Source organism: Hyperolius riggenbachi, chromosome 10, assembly GCF_040937935.1.
Source record: "Hyperolius riggenbachi isolate aHypRig1 chromosome 10, aHypRig1.pri, whole genome shotgun sequence".
NCBI lineage: Eukaryota > Metazoa > Chordata > Amphibia > Anura > Hyperoliidae > Hyperolius > Hyperolius riggenbachi.
The window spans coordinates 34,840,591-34,855,964 of record NC_090655.1 but is presented as its reverse complement, the minus strand read 5'-3'; the positions used below and the strand labels follow the sequence as shown (position 1 = coordinate 34,855,964).

At 49.7% G+C, this 15,374-nt stretch overlaps 1 protein-coding gene across 1 annotated transcript in view; it reads left to right on the top strand.

Annotated features, from left to right (window-relative positions):
- The first annotated feature begins 204 nt into the window (after window positions 1-204).
- Window positions 205-15,374, top strand: part of DNA2 (DNA replication helicase/nuclease 2) — a 76,713-nt gene continuing 61,543 nt past the window's right edge. Inside the window, exon 1 of the mRNA XM_068258224.1 lies at window positions 205-374. Within this exon, the coding sequence (XP_068114325.1) occupies window positions 277-374 (98 nt within the window). The 5' untranslated portion in view covers window positions 205-276. The remainder of the gene's footprint in view (window positions 375-15,374) is intronic.

The window sequence follows — 15,374 nt, the reverse complement described above, 5'->3', positions numbered from 1 at the left end:
AATTGCAGAGTGTACACATTACACGTTACTGCATATCTCTATGAGAGCTGGAGCCCTGTAACTTGCATACATCAGATACAATTCATGTACAGTACAGAGACAGCTCTGAGCAGAGCACTCTGCCCCGCCCTCCGGCTGCTTCCCGCAGAATCAGATGAGGTTTGATCCGTGCTGCTCGCCGTCCGCACTCCGCAGAATAGCGCGGGATCTAAGCAGCTGCAGAGTGATGTTATAGCTGTTATCAGTGGCGGGTGATAGTAACGTAGTGTCAGCGCTATGGAGGTGCAGAGCGCCCCAGATCCCAGCGAGCAGGAGTGGCTGGAGGAGATGATGGAGAGGAGCTTCACTGACCTGGAGGAGAAGCCCCGGGACAGGTAACAGCAGAGCAGCTCCTCTGCCATGGCTGCCGCCTGCTGGCCATACAAGGCTGTGCTTTCTCCTGGAATTGTCACCCTCCAGGTTTATAAATCTGTCTCTAGACCTGCTACTGCCTCTAAAGTCGGGATGATCAATGAGGTGCAAACTTCATACCTCCCTACTTTTTGAGATGAGAAAGTGGGACACTTAAGCCACGCCCATGCCACACCTATGATCACGCCTACATCACACCCCTAGTCATGCATGCCATAAAGATTTCATAAGAAAAATATGTTTTATAATTCAAACCACACTGGTATTTTCTATCCTGGTTCATTTTCCTTCATGGTAACATTTTTAAAATTAGTAATATATCAATTTAAAGGATGGGAGTAAAGTTTAGAGTCAATCAAACACATTTTTTAGTACAGAAACGTGTGTGTGTGTGTGTATATATATATATATATATATATATATATATATATATATATATATATATATATATATATATATATATATATTACATGGTACTTATCCGTTAGCCGGGCGCATCCAGCAGGTGGTGCTAATTCCATTCATACTTCACGTAACAAAAGTGTTACTGTAAACGATGGTATTGAGTTTTGAGTGGCCGTTTCGCTGCGGCCAAATGTATTGTAAACAGTACAATGGAATTAAACCGAAAATGTAACTGATGAAGCCGCCGACTTCGGCTCTGCCTTCTCTCCTCCCCCTTGCCCCCCCCCTCTCCTATAGAACACTGGCAGCCGGGGGGCACATGCGTTTCCCCCCCAGAGTCGTGCATCGTAAGCAAACAACCAGAATTTCCTGCCGCGACGAACTCCCCCCCCCCCCCCCCCCCGGCTGCCAGTATTGTATAGAAGAGAGAGGACAAGGGGGGAGGAGAGCGATAGTCGAAGCCGGCGGCTTCATCTGTCAGGCCTAGTGCACACCAGAGCGTTTTGGCTGCGGTTTGCGATCCGGCTGCATATCCGCTAGGGTAATGTATTTCAATGGGCTGGTGCACACCAGAGCGGGAGGCGTTTTGCGGAAACGCATACTCCCGGGCTGCTGCAGATTTTGGATTGCGGAGGCGTTTCTGCCTCAATGTTAAGTATAGGAAAACTGCAAACCGCTCTGAAAAACAGCACTTCAGAGCGGTTTGCCAGGTGGTTTTTGTTACAGTAGCTGTTCAGTAACAGCTTTACTGTAACAATACATGAAATCTACTACACCAAAACCGCTACACAAAACGCTAGCTAAAACGCTACAGAAAAAAAAGAAAAAGCGTTTCAAAATCTGCTAGCATTTTGTGGATCTGCTAGCGGGTTTTGGTGTGCAAAAGGCCTCACATTGCCGCCGGCTTCATTTTAATTCCATTAACTCAACTGTTTACAATACATTTGGCCGCAGCGAGACGGCCACTTAACCACCCTGGCGTTCTGATAAGATCGCCAGGGAGGCTGCGGGAGGGTTTTTTTTAAATTAAAAAAAAACTATTTCATGCAGCCAACTGAAAGTTGGCTGCATGAAAGCCCACTAGATGGCGCTCCGGAGGCGTTCTTCCGATCGCCTCCGGCGGCCAGAATAAACAAGGAAGGCCGCAATGAGCGGCCTTCCTTGTTTTGCTTACACCGTCGCCATAGCGACGAGCGGAGTGACGTCATGGACGTCAGCCGACGTCCTGACGTCAGACGCATCCGATCCAGCCCTTAGCGCTGGCCGGAACTTTTTGTTCCGGCTGCGCAGGGCTCAGGCGGCTGGGGGGACCCTCTTTCGCCGCTGCTCGCGGCGAATCGCCGCAGAGCGGCGGCGATCGGGCAGCACACGCGGCTGGCAAAGTGCCGGCTGCGTGTGCTGCACTTTATTTGGGGCAAATCGGCCCAGCAGGGCCTGAGCGGCAGGCTCCGGCGGTACTGGACGAGCTGAGCTCGTCCATACCGCCCAGCTGGTTAAAACACAATTCCATTGTTTATAGTGCCACCTGCCGGATGCGCCCGGCTAACGGATAAGTACCATTTACATAGTAAGAGGGACAAAGTCCTGAAAGAGGGACAAATGAGGAGGAAAGAGGGAGAGAGCACCCAAAGAGAAACTGTCTCTCCGAAAGAGGGACAGTTGGGAGCTATGCTGCTTGCATTCAAATTGCATGTAAATGTTATGCAGGTTCAACTTGGACCAATAAAAATTGTCAGGAAGTTCTGATTGGTCTAATTTCTGCATATAATTGAAATTTAAATGTAAGGAGAAATGACTTGCATCTCAGTGATCATCCTAATGCTACGTACACACATGCGACAACGATCGTTCGTTAAGAACGACGAACGAACTTTTAATTGATGAAAGAACGACCTAAGTAAAGGTAGTTTTAAAATGTGTGTAACGATCTGATCGTTAGAACGAACGTTACATCACAGAAAGCAACTATTGCGCCTGCGCATAAAAATGAGAAGTTCCATGGAGAAATAGTGAAATGCGCATGTCAAGCCTAGTACGAACGACCGTTTCCAACGATGTACTACTTTTGCAAACGATCGTCGTTGGTTAAAATCCGCCGAGACAGAACTTTCTTTTGTAGCGATTTGGCTCGTTCGTCGTTTGCCTTAATAGTCGGTGGTTCGTTTTTTGTAACGATCGTCGTTGGTAAAGATCGGGGAACGATCGTTACAAACGACTATAGTCGCATGTGTGTACGCACCTTTAGGCCTCTTTTCCAACTGTTGAAATATGTGCTCAGCAAGCAGTTGCCAGGTAGCAGTGAGCAGTTACCATGCAGCAGCAAGCTGTCAGATCTGATAAAAATGTCAAACACCTGATGTGCTGCATGCTTGTTCAGGGTCTAAAGCTAAAATTATTAGAGGAAGAGGATCAGCAGGGCTGCCAGGCAACATATTGTTTTTAAAAGGAAATAAATATGGCAGCGTCCATATACTTCTCACTTCAGGTACTCTTTTAAAGCAGAGTGCCCCAACTCAGTCCTCAAGTACCACCAACACTGCATGTTCTGTGGAAATCCACAGAGGTTGTTAGGCCTCTTGCACACTGCAAGTGATTCCGATTCAGATTCCACTTTTTAATCAGTTTTTACATCTGATTCAGATTCCGATTTGCAGTTTGCTCCCTGCACACTGCAAATCGGAATCTGAATCGGATGTAAAAACTGATTAAAAAGAGGAATCTGAATCGGAATCACTTGCAGTGTACAAGAGGCCTCAATCAGCTCAGCTGAGACACTAATTACCTCACCTGGTGAATGTAGGTTGGGTTTCTGCAAAATGCACTGTGGTGGGCCTTGAGGACAGGGGTGGGGAACTCTGTTTTAGGCCTGGAACCCACTGAAAAACGCAAACGCAAAATGCAACAGCTAGCGTTTTGTCTGAGCGGTTTGCAAGCGGATTCATGCGCGTTTTTGGTCGTGTTTTGCAACATTGTATTTTTTTCCCCAGCGGGTGCCTAGCGTTTTGCGTTTTGCGTTTTTATCCTGATTGGTCCTGTGAATTATTTTTCATTTTGTTACAGTGTGCTGAACCGCAAAACGCTAGCAAAACCGCTCAGTTTAGGTTTTGCTGAGCGTTTCTGCTAGCGTTTCAATACTTTACATTGAAGCGCTAACGCTCCCAAAATGCTGCAGGTCCTGCGTTTGCGTTTCTGGGAAACGCAAACGCTCCTGTGGAAGTTGCCCCATCCATTAACATTAGCCCAGCGTTTTGGCAAACTGCTAGCGTATCGCAGTGCTGCCAAAAGCGCTCCTGTGGGTTCCAGCCCTTAAAGCGGCTCCGAGATGAAAAACTAACTTTAACAAGTAATTTGTCTATATATCTTATCTAAAGTTTAGATAGATTACACAGCAAATCTAGCTACAAACAGCTTCAATAGAATATGATTATTTATTCCTGTGATACAATGACAGCAGCCATGTTGTTTGTAAACCTTACACATGAGCAAGCTTATCTGCATCTTCAGCACTCAGCCAGTGAAAAAAACCTAATCCCTCCCCTCCCCTCTGCCTCTGAAATCTCTGGCTAGTAGCCTCCTCCTCCCCCTGCCCAGACTGAGCTCCCATAAGCCCTTGCTACTGTCTGAAAATGCCAAGGTACTCTGAAAAGCTGTGGGCGAGGCTTGTTTAGTTTGTAGGGAATTAGAGTATTAAAACAAAAAAGTATTTGGCTTGAGGAATGCCCTATAAACAATAGGAAAGGAACACAATTATGCGATGAGTAAAAGTTCATCTCGGATCCACTTTAAAGACACTGCACTCTGTAACATAAAAAAGTGCACCCTAGACAGAAATTCTCTATAAAGTGTAGTGTTTCATTTCTATCCCCCTTTGGAGGCGGGTAGTGGATGGCTTGTTCTAGGAATGGCCAAATTTGCAAAGCCAGATTTGTCAGGTGTTACTTGGTTTGATGCACGCATAAATTCTCTATAAAGTGTAACATAAAAAAGTGCACCCTAGGCCTGAACGATTTTAGGAAAAGATTGAATTGCACGATTTCTGCCACAAATTACGATTTTGATTTACGATTTTTGATACACAACAATGGATCAGCACTCCGATGGTGAATATGAGTTCCTCCAGTATAGGTTAGCCAGGTATAGATGCCCCCACTATAGTATAGCCAGCTATAGATACCCCAGTACAGGTTAGCCAGCTATAGATGCCCCAGTACAGGTTAGCCAGCTATAGATACCCCAGTACAGGTTAGCCAGCTATAGATGCCCCAGTACAGGTTAGCCAGCTATAGATGCCCCAGTACAGGTTTGCCATCTATAGATACCCCAGTACAGGTTAGCCAGCTATAGATGCCCCAGTACAGGTTTGCCAGCTATAGATGCCCCAGTACAGGTTTGCCAGCTATAGATGCCCCAGTACAGGTTTGCCAGCTATAGCTGCCCCAGTACAGGTTAGCCAGCTATAGCTGCCCCAGTACAGGTTAGCCAGCTATAGCTGCCCCAGTACAGGTTAGCCAGCTATAGCTGCCCCAGTACAGGTTAGCCAGCTATAGCTGCCCCAGTACAGGTTAGCCAGCTATAGCTGCCCCAGTACAGGTTAGCCAGCTATAGCTGCCCCAGTAAAGGTTAGCCAGCTATAGATGCCCCAGTACAGGTTAGCCAGCTATAGATGCCCCAGTACAGGTTAGCCAGCTATAGATGCCCCAGTACAGGTTAGCCAGCTATAGATGCCCCAGTACAGGTTAGCCAGCTATAGATGCCCCAGTACAGGTTAGCCAGCTATAGCTGCCCCAGTACAGGTTAGCCAGCTATAGCTGCCCCAGTACAGGTTAGCCAGCTATAGCTGCCCCAGTACAGGTTAGCCAGCTATAGCTGCCCCAGTACAGGTTAGCCAGCTATAGCTGCCCCAGTACAGGTTAGCCAGCTATAGCTGCCCCAGTACAGGTTAGCCAGCTATAGCTGCCCCAGTACAGGTTAGCCAGCTATAGCTGCCCCAGTACAGGTTAGCCAGCTATAGCTGCCCCAGTACAGGTTAGCCAGCTATAGCTGCCCCAGTACAGGTTAGCCAGCTATAGCTGCCCCAGTACAGGTTAGCCAGCTATAGCTGCCCCAGTACAGGTTAGCCAGCTATAGCTGCCCCAGTACAGGTTAGCCAGCTATAGCTGCCCCAGTACAGGTTAGCCAGCTATAGCTGCCCCAGTACAGGTTAGCCAGCTATAGCTGCCCCAGTACAGGTTAGCCAGCTATAGCTGCCCCAGTACAGGTTAGCCAGCTATAGCTGCCCCAGTACAGGTTAGCCAGCTATAGCTGCCCCAGTACAGGTTAGCCAGCTATAGCTGCCCCAGTACAGGTTAGCCAGCTATAGCTGCCCCAGTACAGGTTAGCCAGCTATAGCTGCCCCAGTACAGGTTAGCCAGCTATAGCTGCCCCAGTACAGGTTAGCCAGCTATAGCTGCCCCAGTACAGGTTAGCCAGCTATAGCTGCCCCAGTACAGGTTAGCCAGCTATAGCTGCCCCAGTACAGGTTAGCCAGCTATAGCTGCCCCAGTACAGGTTAGCCAGCTATAGCTGCCCCAGTACAGGTTAGCCAGCTATAGCTGCCCCAGTACAGGTTAGCCAGCTATAGCTGCCCCAGTACAGGTTAGCCAGCTATAGCTGCCCCAGTACAGGTTAGCCAGCTATAGCTGCCCCAGTACAGGTTAGCCAGCTATAGCTGCCCCAGTACAGGTTAGCCAGCTATAGCTGCCCCAGTACAGGTTAGCCAGCTATAGCTGCCCCAGTACAGGTTAGCCAGCTATAGCTGCCCCAGTACAGGTTAGCCAGCTATAGCTGCCCCAGTACAGGTTAGCCAGCTATAGCTGCCCCAGTACAGGTTAGCCAGCTATAGCTGCCCCAGTACAGGTTAGCCAGCTATAGCTGCCCCAGTACAGGTTAGCCAGCTATAGCTGCCCCAGTACAGGTTAGCCAGCTATAGCTGCCCCAGTACAGGTTAGCCAGCTATAGCTGCCCCAGTACAGGTTAGCCAGCTATAGCTGCCCCAGTACAGGTTAGCCAGCTATAGCTGCCCCAGTACAGGTTAGCCAGCTATAGCTGCCCCAGTACAGGTTAGCCAGCTATAGCTGCCCCAGTACAGGTTAGCCAGCTATAGCTGCCCCAGTACAGGTTAGCCAGCTATAGCTGCCCCAGTACAGGTTAGCCAGCTATAGCTGCCCCAGTACAGGTTAGCCAGCTATAGCTGCCCCAGTACAGGTTAGCCAGCTATAGCTGCCCCAGTACAGGTTAGCCAGCTATAGCTGCCCCAGTACAGGTTAGCCAGCTATAGCTGCCCCAGTACAGGTTTGCCAGCTATAGCTGCCCCAGTACAGGTTTGCCAGCTATAGCTGCCCCAGTACAGGTTTGCCAGCTATAGCTGCCCCAGTACAGGTTTGCCAGCTATAGCTGCCCCAGTACAGGTTTGCCAGCTATAGCTGCCCCAGTACAGGTTAGCCAGCTATAGCTGCCCCAGTACAGGTTAGCCAGCTATAGCTGCCCCAGTACAGGTTAGCCAGCTATAGCTGCCCCAGTACAGGTTAGCCAGCTATAGCTGCCCCAGTACAGGTTAGCCAGCTATAGCTGCCCCAGTACAGGTTAGCCAGCTATTTCTATCCCCCTTTGGAGGCGGGTAGTGGATGGCTTGTTCTAGGAATGGCCAAATTTGCAAAGCCAGATTTGTCAGGTGTTACTTGGTTTGATGCACGCATAAATTCTCTATAAAGTGTAACATAAAAAAGTGCACCCTAGGCCTGAACGATTTTAGGAAAAGATTGAATTGCACGATTTCTGCCAGAAATTACGATTTTGATTTACGATTTTTGATACACAACAATGGATCAGCACTCCGATGGTGAATATGAGTTCCTCCAGTATAGGTTAGCCAGGTATAGATGCCCCCACTATAGTATAGCCAGCTATAGATACCCCAGTACAGGTTAGCCAGCTATAGATGCCCCAGTACAGGTTTGCCATCTATAGATGCCCCAGTACAGGTTTGCCATCTATAGATGCCCCAGTACAGGTTAGCCAGCTATAGATGCCCCAGTACAGGTTAGCCAGCTATAGATGCCCCAGTACAGGTTAGCCAGCTATAGATGCCCCAGTACAGGTTAGCCAGCTATAGATGCCCCAGTACAGGTTAGCCAGCTATAGCTGCCCCAGTACAGGTTTGCCATCTATAGATACCCCAGTACAGGTTTGCCATCTATAGATGCCCCAGTACAGGTTTGCCATCTATAGATGCCCCAGTACAGGTTTGCCATCTATAGATGCCCCAGTACAGGTTAGCCAGCTATAGATGCCCCAGTACAGGTTAGCCAGCTATAGATGCCCCAGTACAGGTTAGCCAGCTATAGCTGCCCCAGTACAGGTTTGCCATCTATAGATACCCCAGTACAGGTTAGCCAGCTATAGATGCCCCAGTACAGGTTAGCCAGCTATAGATGCCCCAGTACAGGTTTGCCAGCTATAGATGCCCCAGTACAGGTTTGCCAGCTATAGATGCCCCAGTACAGGTTTGCCAGCTATAGCTGCCCCAGTACAGGTTAGCCAGCTTTAGCTGCCCCAGTACAGGTTAGCCAGCTATAGCTGCCCCAGTACAGGTTAGCCAGCTATAGCTGCCCCAGTAAAGGTTTGCCAGCTATAGCTGCCCCAGTAAAGGTTAGCCAGCTATAGATGCCCCAGTACAGGTTAGCCAGCTATAGATGCCCCAGTACAGGTTAGCCAGCTATAGATGCCCCAGTACAGGTTAGCCAGCTATAGATGCCCCAGTACAGGTTAGCCAGCTATAGATGCCCCAGTACAGGTTAGCCAGCTATAGATGCCCCAGTACAGGTTAGCCAGCTATAGCTGCCCCAGTACAGGTTTGCCAGCTATAGCTGCCCCAGTACAGGTTTGCCAGCTATAGCTGCCCCAGTACAGGTTTGCCAGCTATAGCTGCCCCAGTACAGGTTAGCCAGCTATAGATGCCCCAGTACAGGTTAGCCAGCTATAGATGCCCCAGTACAGGTTAGCCAGCTATAGATGCCCCAGTACAGGTTAGCCAGCTCTAGATGCCCCAGTACAGGTTAGCCAGCTCTAGATGCCCCAGTACAGGTTAGCCAGCTCTAGATGCCCCAGTACAGGTTAGCCAGCTATAGATGCCCCAGTACAGGTTAGCCAGCTATAGATGCCCCAGTACAGGTTAGCCAGCTATAGATGCCCCAGTACAGGTTAGCCAGCTATAGATGCCCCAGTACAGGTTAGCCAGCTATAGATGCCCCAGTACAGGTTAGCCAGCTATAGATGCCCCAGTACAGGTTAGCCAGCTATAGATGCCCCAGTACAGGTTAGCCAGCTATAGATGCCCCAGTACAGGTTAGCCAGCTATAGATGCCCCAGTACAGGTTAGCCAGCTATAGATGCCCCAGTACAGGTTAGCCAGCTATAGATGCCCCAGTACAGGTTAGCCAGCTATAGATGCCCCAGTACAGGTTAGCCAGCTATAGATGCCCCAGTACAGGTTAGCCAGCTATAGATGCCCCAGTACAGGTTAGCCAGCTATAGATGTCCCAGTACAGGTTAGCCAGCTATAGATGTCCCAGTACAGGTTAGCCAGCTATAGCTGCCCCAGTACAGGTTAGCCAGCTATAGCTGCCCCAGTACAGGTTAGCCAGCTATAGCTGCCCCAGTACAGGTTAGCCAGCTATAGCTGCCCCAGTACAGGTTAGCCAGCTATAGCTGCCCCAGTACAGGTTAGCCAGCTATAGATGCCCCAGTAAAGGTTAGCCAGCTATAGCTGCCCCAGTAAAGGTTAGCCAGCTATAGCTGCCCCAGTACAGGTTAGCCAGCTATAGATGCCCCAGTACAGGTTAGCCAGCTATAGATGCCCCAGTACAGGTTAGCCAGCTATAGATGCCCCAGTACAGGTTAGCCATCTATAGATGCCCCAGTACAGGTTAGCCAGCTATAGATGCCCCAGTACAGGTTAGCCAGCTATAGATGCCCCAGTACAGGTTAGCCATCTATAGATGCCCCAGTACAGGTTAGCCATCTATAGCTGCCCCAGTACAGGTTAGCCAGCTATAGATGCCCCAGTACAGGTTAGCCAGCTATAGATGCCCCAGTACAGGTTAGCCAGCTATAGCTGCCCCAGTACAGGTTAGCCAGCTATAGCTGCCCCAGTACAGGTTAGCCAGCTATAGCTGCCCCAGTACAGGTTAGCCAGCTATAGCTGCCCCAGTACAGGTTAGCCAGCTATAGCTGCCCCAGTACAGGTTAGCCAGCTATAGCTGCCCCAGTACAGGTTAGCCAGCTATAGCTGCCCCAGTACAGGTTAGCCAGCTATAGCTGCCCCAGTACAGGTTAGCCAGCTATAGATGCCCCAGTACAGGTTAGCCAGCTATAGATGCCCCAGTACAGGTTAGCCAGCTATAGATGCCCCAGTACAGGTTAGCCAGCTATAGATGCCCCAGTACAGGTTAGCCAGCTATAGATGCCCCAGTACAGGTTAGCCAGCTATAGATGCCCCAGTACAGGTTAGCCAGCTATAGATGCCCCAGTACAGGTTAGCCAGCTATAGATGCCCCAGTACAGGTTAGCCAGCTATAGATGCCCCAGTACAGGTTAGCCAGCTATAGATGCCCCAGTACAGGTTAGCCAGCTATAGATGCCCCAGTACAGGTTAGCCAGCTATAGATGCCCCAGTACAGGTTAGCCAGCTATAGATGCCCCAGTACAGGTTAGCCAGCTATAGATGCCCCAGTACAGGTTAGCCAGCTATAGATGCCCCAGTACAGGTTAGCCAGCTATAGCTGCCCCAGTACAGGTTTGCCATCTATAGATGCCCCAGTCAAGGTTGCCAACTCATCCCTTTAAATACTGACACACCTAAGTTATACAGGATCTGGGGCTTCTCACACATAATCAGTGCCTAAACTGCATCTAACTAGCCACAAGACATGTATAATTCATAAGCGGCCGTATTTAAAGGGATGAGTTGGCAACACTGGCCCCAGTACAGGTTTGCTAGCTATAGATGCCTCAGTACAGGTTAGCCAGTATAGTGCCACCGTACAAGTTAACCATCCAGATCCCCTTTAGTGTATTTAGCCATATCTCCCCTTTAGTATGTGTACTGTTCTCCCAGGCTGCTCCATCCTCCCTCCCGTCTTGCCCGGTACGTTTCCCAGTCATGGCCAGTTACACTTCACTGCCGCCTGGTTGCACACTCACCACTTGCACTCCTGAGGCCAGGAGCTTTCTGCGCAGAACACTTCCAGCCACGGGAACATGAAAGGGGAGTGTGCGCAGCCAGGCCGCGCAAGCGCAGTGAAGTACGATTGGCTAACGTACTGGGCAAGACGCCAGAGGGACAGAGTGGCCTGAGAGGTGTGCATGGGGGTGGAGGAAGCCCAAGGTACGTATTCTGCCTCCCCCACCCCTCACAATTGTCTACTGGCCACCCCCCTTACAATCATCTATCTACATACACACAAATAAAAACCACAATTGTCTTTCTACCTCAAATCTTTCACAATTGTGTTTCTACCCTTCCACCCCTCACAACTGACTATCAGAGCTCGTTTCCACCATAGCGATTCCGCATGCGGTGCCGACATGCGTATTCGCTTGGTACATTGAAGTGGCTGGGGCTGTTTCCATATGTGCGGCGTGCGGGAGCGATTTGGCGGCGGGCCAAATCTGCACGGCGGGACCCACAGAATTCGCCTGCGTCGGGAATCCATGCGAATCGCTGCTAATGTATTTAATAGGAAAAACGCATGCGTTTTTACCCGCGATTTGCGTGGGATTTCGCACCTTTTTCAATGTTGTTTTGCCCTGGCAGAGTCATGGTTAATTTCGCATGGCACCCTGCCATGCGAAATCGCGGGTAAAAACGCATGCGTAAACGCATCCGCATGCGTTTTTACAAGCGTCGGGATGCCGACGAAATCGCGTCGCAACAGTGGAAACGGGCCCTCAGAGTTCCAGGGCTCCCCACCTCACCTCCAACTATTTTCCAGCTGAACTCCCAGCCATCCTCCCTCCCTCTCCAGGCACAGGTAGACAGGGCAGCCTAGAAAAAAACAAACATACATGATGATAGAAACCAGATCTCAGGACGCAGGGCTGTGGAGTCGGTACAAAAATCTTCCAACTCCGACTCCTCAGTTTATGAAACTCCGACTCCGGGTAACCAAAATGGCCCGACTCCGACTCCTTAGGCTACTTACACACTAAGACGTATGCAACCATAACGTGCCCCTAACTTAACGCACGGTGGTGCGGGAGAGGACATTAGAATGAGCCGCGTTAGGCGGCTCTATCCGCATAAGTTCTCCCAGAGTGGCACTGATTGGCCGGCGGGACCACGTGATGCGGAGCGAGACACTTCGCATCACGAGCTCCCGCCGGCCAATCAGCGGCCGCCAGTGCAGTGCATATTAAGTAGCCATGTGCGCGGCTACTGTAGCGGCATTTTCCCGCCTCCTCTCCGCCCCCCACTGAGCATGTGCAAACAGTCTAACGCGGCTTTGTAGAATGCACAGCATGCTGCACTTTCACTACAACGTGCAGCGTTACATGTAACGCAACGTGGGCACTGAACAGCCCACTTGTGTTACATTGCTGTGCGTTGGGGGAGCGTTACAGGCTGCACTAACGTGCACCTGTAACGTCCCACTGTGAAAGCAGCCTTAGTCTAATATTTAACAGGGCTGTGGATTTTGTACAAAAATCACCCGACTCAACTCCGACTCCGGGTGTCCAAAATTGCCCCGACTCCGTCCTCGACTCCGACTCCACAGCCCTGCCAGGACGCACTGTCCCTCGGTCCATACGCAGGCAGCCTGAGCCCTCTGCAGCTCTGTCTCAGCGGGTCAGGCACAAACCGGCTGGGGGCGGGGTAGTGCACGAGAAACACAGACTGTCTCAAGGTCTGGATTGCATGTATGCAGTGTAGTTCAAGTGCCCGCCCTGCTCGCCTGTCATACCCGGCACAGCTGTACAGCCAGAGCCAGGCGGCAGCTTGTTTGAAAGTATAAGTTTCTGGCCTGTTCGCCCACGTGTTAATCTGTGTAAGCGGGTTGCTGGGCAACGCTTGCCGCGACTTCACAGCGGCTCTGCAATGCAGACGGGGCAGAGCAGATACAGGCGACAGTGCTGGAAAACCGCGGCCTTGATGATCTCAAGATCGTCATGCAGCTCATCGCGTTTTCGGTTTAAAAACCGAAAATCATTCAGGCCTAGTGCACCCCCTCAGGAGGGTAAAGCCTCTGGATCCTATCGAGGCTTTCCCCGTCGTCCTCCATCCCACGGTGGTGTAGGACCCTCCAAAACCACAGCCGACAACTCGTTGTGCTACGGCGCAGTAGCAGCTCGCTGATGTGCTAAGGTGGAAATAGTCGATCCCAACTGGGTCCGCTCTACTGTGCAGGTGACTTGCACCTGCTCATTATAGCGGACCCGATAGGGATCGGCTATATCCACCTTTGTGAGAGCCGCTACTGTGCCTGTGCTGGAGGCGGGAAGGTAAATATTTACATGACCGCCGTCCGGGGACATCTAGCGCTGCCATTGTGGGACGGGGGAAGCATCGGTATGATCCAGAGGCTTTCCCCTCCCGAGATAAGTACCCCCCCCCCGGCACTTTTTATGTTACAAGCACTCTTTAAAGAGAACCTGTACTGAGTAAAATTATTTAAAATAAACACATGAGGTAACTTCAAATGAACATTGCATAGTTACCTTGCCATCAGTTCCTCTCAGAAGTAGGAGAACAGAGGCGCCAGCAGGATAAAAGTGGATAAAAACTTTAAAATTTGCTGGGAGGAAGTGGTGGACTTACCTCCATAAAGCAGACACGAAAGACTGTCTGAATAGTAGTCACATTTATTAATTAGTACCCCAAAACAGTGCAACGCGTTTCGCAGGCCCAGCCCGCTTCATCAGGCAATAAAAATGGGGACAAGACAGAATTTCAGCAATAGCAGGTGTAGCGCCTCAGTGACTGAGGCGCTACACCTGCTATTGCTGAAATTCTGTCTTGTCCCCATTTTTATTGCCTGATGAAGCGGGCTGGGCCTGCGAAACGCGTTGCACTGTTTTGGGGTACTAATTAATAAATGTGACTACTATTCAGACAGTCTTTCGTGTCTGCTTTATGGAGGTAAGTCCACCACTTCCTCCCAGCAAATTTTAAAGTTTTTATCCACTTTTATCCTGCTGGCGCCTCTGTTCTCCTACTGCTATACCGTGTCCACCCCTGGTGGAGGGGTGATCTACCCCCTTTCGCATCTACAGAGAGCGACTTCTTATCCCTGAGTGAGGACAGGTCTAATCTCCTCACCTGCCTATACAGTGGTTGCCTGTGTGGTAACCCATGTTTGTGAGTATAATTTTCTCACGATAACCTTTACTTCATTTATGCTTAACATACTACACTATATTGGGCTCTCGGTTTCTCTACTCTTTAGTTCCTCTCAGAAGCTCACCATTTTCTTCTGACAATAATCCCTTCCAGTTCTGACAATATTTTGTCAGATCTGAAATATATCAGTTGCTGTCAGTAAAATATCAGTTGCTGTCAGTTATAGCTGAGAGGAGAACTGATGTGCCAGGTAATGTCCATGTTTCCCTATGGCTCAAGTGGGCGATGTTACAGTTTAACTGTGTGCTGACCAGGAATCTGTTATGGGGTAATGGCCATTTTCAAAATGGAGGACGGAAAATTCCCTTGATCACAGTGAAGAAACAGGACGCGGGACAGGAGAAAGACACTAAGAGTAGACTACATGGAAGGTAAGTATGACTTGTGTATGCTTTTTCTGACTTCTAATTTTCAGTTCAGGTTTTCTTTAAGTAAAATTACACTTTCATTGACAATGAAAACCCACCTAAAGCAGCATATACAATAAAAAAAACAAAAACTTTTATATAGACACCTTTTGGAGAGGTGTCTGTTTCCACCTGGGGTCACCCATTCTGTGCCGCTCCCTGCATAATGCTTGTCAGTGCACAAGCTTGTGTCCGCTGCCATTCATACTCGGTGCATAGATATTGGTGCATCTGAACTCGGCGTGTGTAAACGCTGTGCTGCGCATGCTCAAGGAAAAGCAAGCGTTCATGGCTTCATGCACAAGCACGTGTTTCCAGTGGGTATGTGACCTGCATGTACCCAGTTCATATGCCCAGCAGCCACCTATGTGGGCACTTCCAGTCCAGTGTCAGCTGAAGAGACACAGAAAATGCAGGACTGTGGATTTAGTGCAGTGATCTGAAGACTTGGCTCTCCAGCTGTTCAGGAACTACAACTCCCACAATGCATTTGCCTTTAGGAATCATGACTGTGGCTGTCAGACTCCTGCAATGCATTGTGGGACTTGTAGTTACTTAACCGCTGGAGAGCCAAGTTTGCAGATCACTGATTTAGAGTGAACCTCTTAGGCTACTGTTTTCTTGTTCCTGGGATAACTGGGATCCCAGGCGCAGCAAGTGAGGGAAAACTTCTCAAGGGTGACATAGACCAGTGTTTCTCAACATTTTATTGGTAT